Source organism: Propithecus coquereli, unplaced genomic scaffold (assembly GCF_000956105.1).
Source record: "Propithecus coquereli isolate 6110/MARCELLA unplaced genomic scaffold, Pcoq_1.0 Scaffold61, whole genome shotgun sequence".
Classification (NCBI taxonomy): Eukaryota; Metazoa; Chordata; class Mammalia; order Primates; family Indriidae; genus Propithecus; species Propithecus coquereli.
In genome coordinates this window covers 6,800,223-6,802,308 of record NW_012152063.1, presented here as the reverse complement: position 1 = coordinate 6,802,308, position 2,086 = coordinate 6,800,223, and the positions used below count along the sequence as shown (strand labels likewise).

General features: G+C 33.4%; 1 protein-coding gene across 1 annotated transcript in view; it reads right to left on the bottom strand.

The window, feature by feature from the left end:
* DNAH11 (dynein, axonemal, heavy chain 11) overlaps positions 1-2,086 on the bottom strand; it is a 342,929-nt gene that overhangs the window by 194,052 nt on the left and 146,791 nt on the right. The window contains exon 35 of the mRNA XM_012659401.1: positions 148-286. Within this exon, the coding sequence (XP_012514855.1) occupies positions 148-286 (139 nt within the window). The remainder of the gene's footprint in view (positions 1-147; positions 287-2,086) is intronic.

Genomic DNA, 2,086 nt, shown 5'->3' with positions numbered 1-2,086 from the left:
AATTATAAAATACAGATTTTCAAAATTTATGGTAAACATTTCTAATATCTAAGTGTCATTTGAGCAATCAATTACCCAGCACACATATTTCAAAAGCTGTTTTAATGGGATGTAAAAACCAAGAAAAAGTAACAAACAGTCCCTCACCTGCTTGGAGAGGAGCTCCTTGCACAGTGTGTACAATGTAATGAACTTTCGGGCTAATGAGCGTGCATCCACAAAACCTTCAGCAACTAACATAATTTCACAGATTAGCTCAATGTCAGGGGCCACCATGGCACAGGGTCTAAAAAGTAAATATAAAATTCAGTCTTAAAATGTGATAAGGTGGTAAGTACAAATGGCTGAAATTGAGTGATTAATTTGTGCCAACATTTTAACCATTCCTAAGAAGGTCACAATTATCTCTGTCCATCACAGCTAATGAGACCCTTCATTTCAACTAAAAAATGTCCACTCATTACACATAGGAAATGATGGAAAGTCTGAAATGGCAGAAGCACAGGTATAGGAGTTTAAAGAAAATCCATAGATACATTCTGTAAAGGTCTAGTTTCAGTTGTCACTACAAAAAGATGGACGGTGATGTTTTGGGCTAGAGGCCAGCCTTTACCTGTGGCTAATGGTATGCTGATAAATGTTTAATGCCCAGCTGTCTAGAAAATAGCATTTGCTGATTTCCATGGAATAAATCCTTTCACCACAGCTAAACTACGACGAACACAACCATCACTAAATGTACAGCTGGGAAGAGACATGCAGTAGTACACCACCATACAGACACAATAGACATAAATAACCTCAGGAGCATAAACATTAGCAAAATAATTATGAAGTGATAAGTTTTGAGTATTTATCACCTTTGTTTTTAATGTAATTTATTTAGTCAACAGTTGATATAATTTCATTCTTATTAGTGGCTCTGCTTAACAACCAGCTCACAAAATTCATGAAAATTCAAACATCAGTTCTTGAAAGCTAGTATAAGCCATCTCTAGCACACTACTGCATTGGGCCCACTTGAATAGACTTTTAAGATAAAAATTCAGAAAAACAAAGCTTCAAATCTCCTTTCTTTTGGAGGAGGACTTCCAAAAAATTCTTTCCCAAAGACAATTGCCATTGACAGCAATGTTTGAAAAAGTTCTGCTCAACTGAAGTCAAGTGCAAAGAAGGTGCAAGAGTAAACAAATAAGCAAACTCATTAGTCTTCTTAAATCATATATTCTAATGATACTCACATGCTTTTGTAATTGTAATTACAGTCTACTTCATGCACATCTAATTTTCATCTTAAATATTCCCCAAAGTATCTTTGGCTCTAGGTTTTGAATACTTCTCTTATTTAGGCTGACCCCATATTTTTCTCACATTTATTATCCTTCATCATATGACAGAATAAGATGAAAAGTAAATAGGGAAAACAAAAGGCTAGCATATTTGCTTATTTTATACTTATATTAATATAGATAACTAATATTTACTGAGTGCTTACTTCATGCCATATAGGGTGCTAAAAGCTTTTTATGTACTCTCTCACTTAATTCTCACAACTCCACCAGGTATTAATAGCTACTCCTTTTATCTGCATTTTACAGAGATGCAGACTGATGTTCCCAGATGTTCAAACACATGCCATAGGCCACATGGTTGGCAAGTCATAGAATTAGGATACTCCAAAGGCCCAGGCATGTTGCCTCCACTCACGAATGATACTTCCATCACTCAAATTTTCATTCAAAATTCTGACACAAATATTAATACTTGACATAAATGACACTACACATAAAATTTATGAAAACATCACAAAAAAATTTCAAATTTAACCCAAATGAAAAAAAGTCTGAGATAAATTGAGTCACAAACATAAAAATACTGGGAAGGTATATGATCTTCAAACAAAACTATTGTGTAATCGTTACATTTATTTCCAGAAAAATCATTTTGTATCTAGAATTTTTTCAAGAAAATTAGACATTATAAAATTACTATGCTAGAGAAAACTGTTATCATGACCAAAGGAAAACATTCAATACAGAATGTTAAAATAATTAACCCAAATGAAAAAAAGTCTGAGATAAATTGA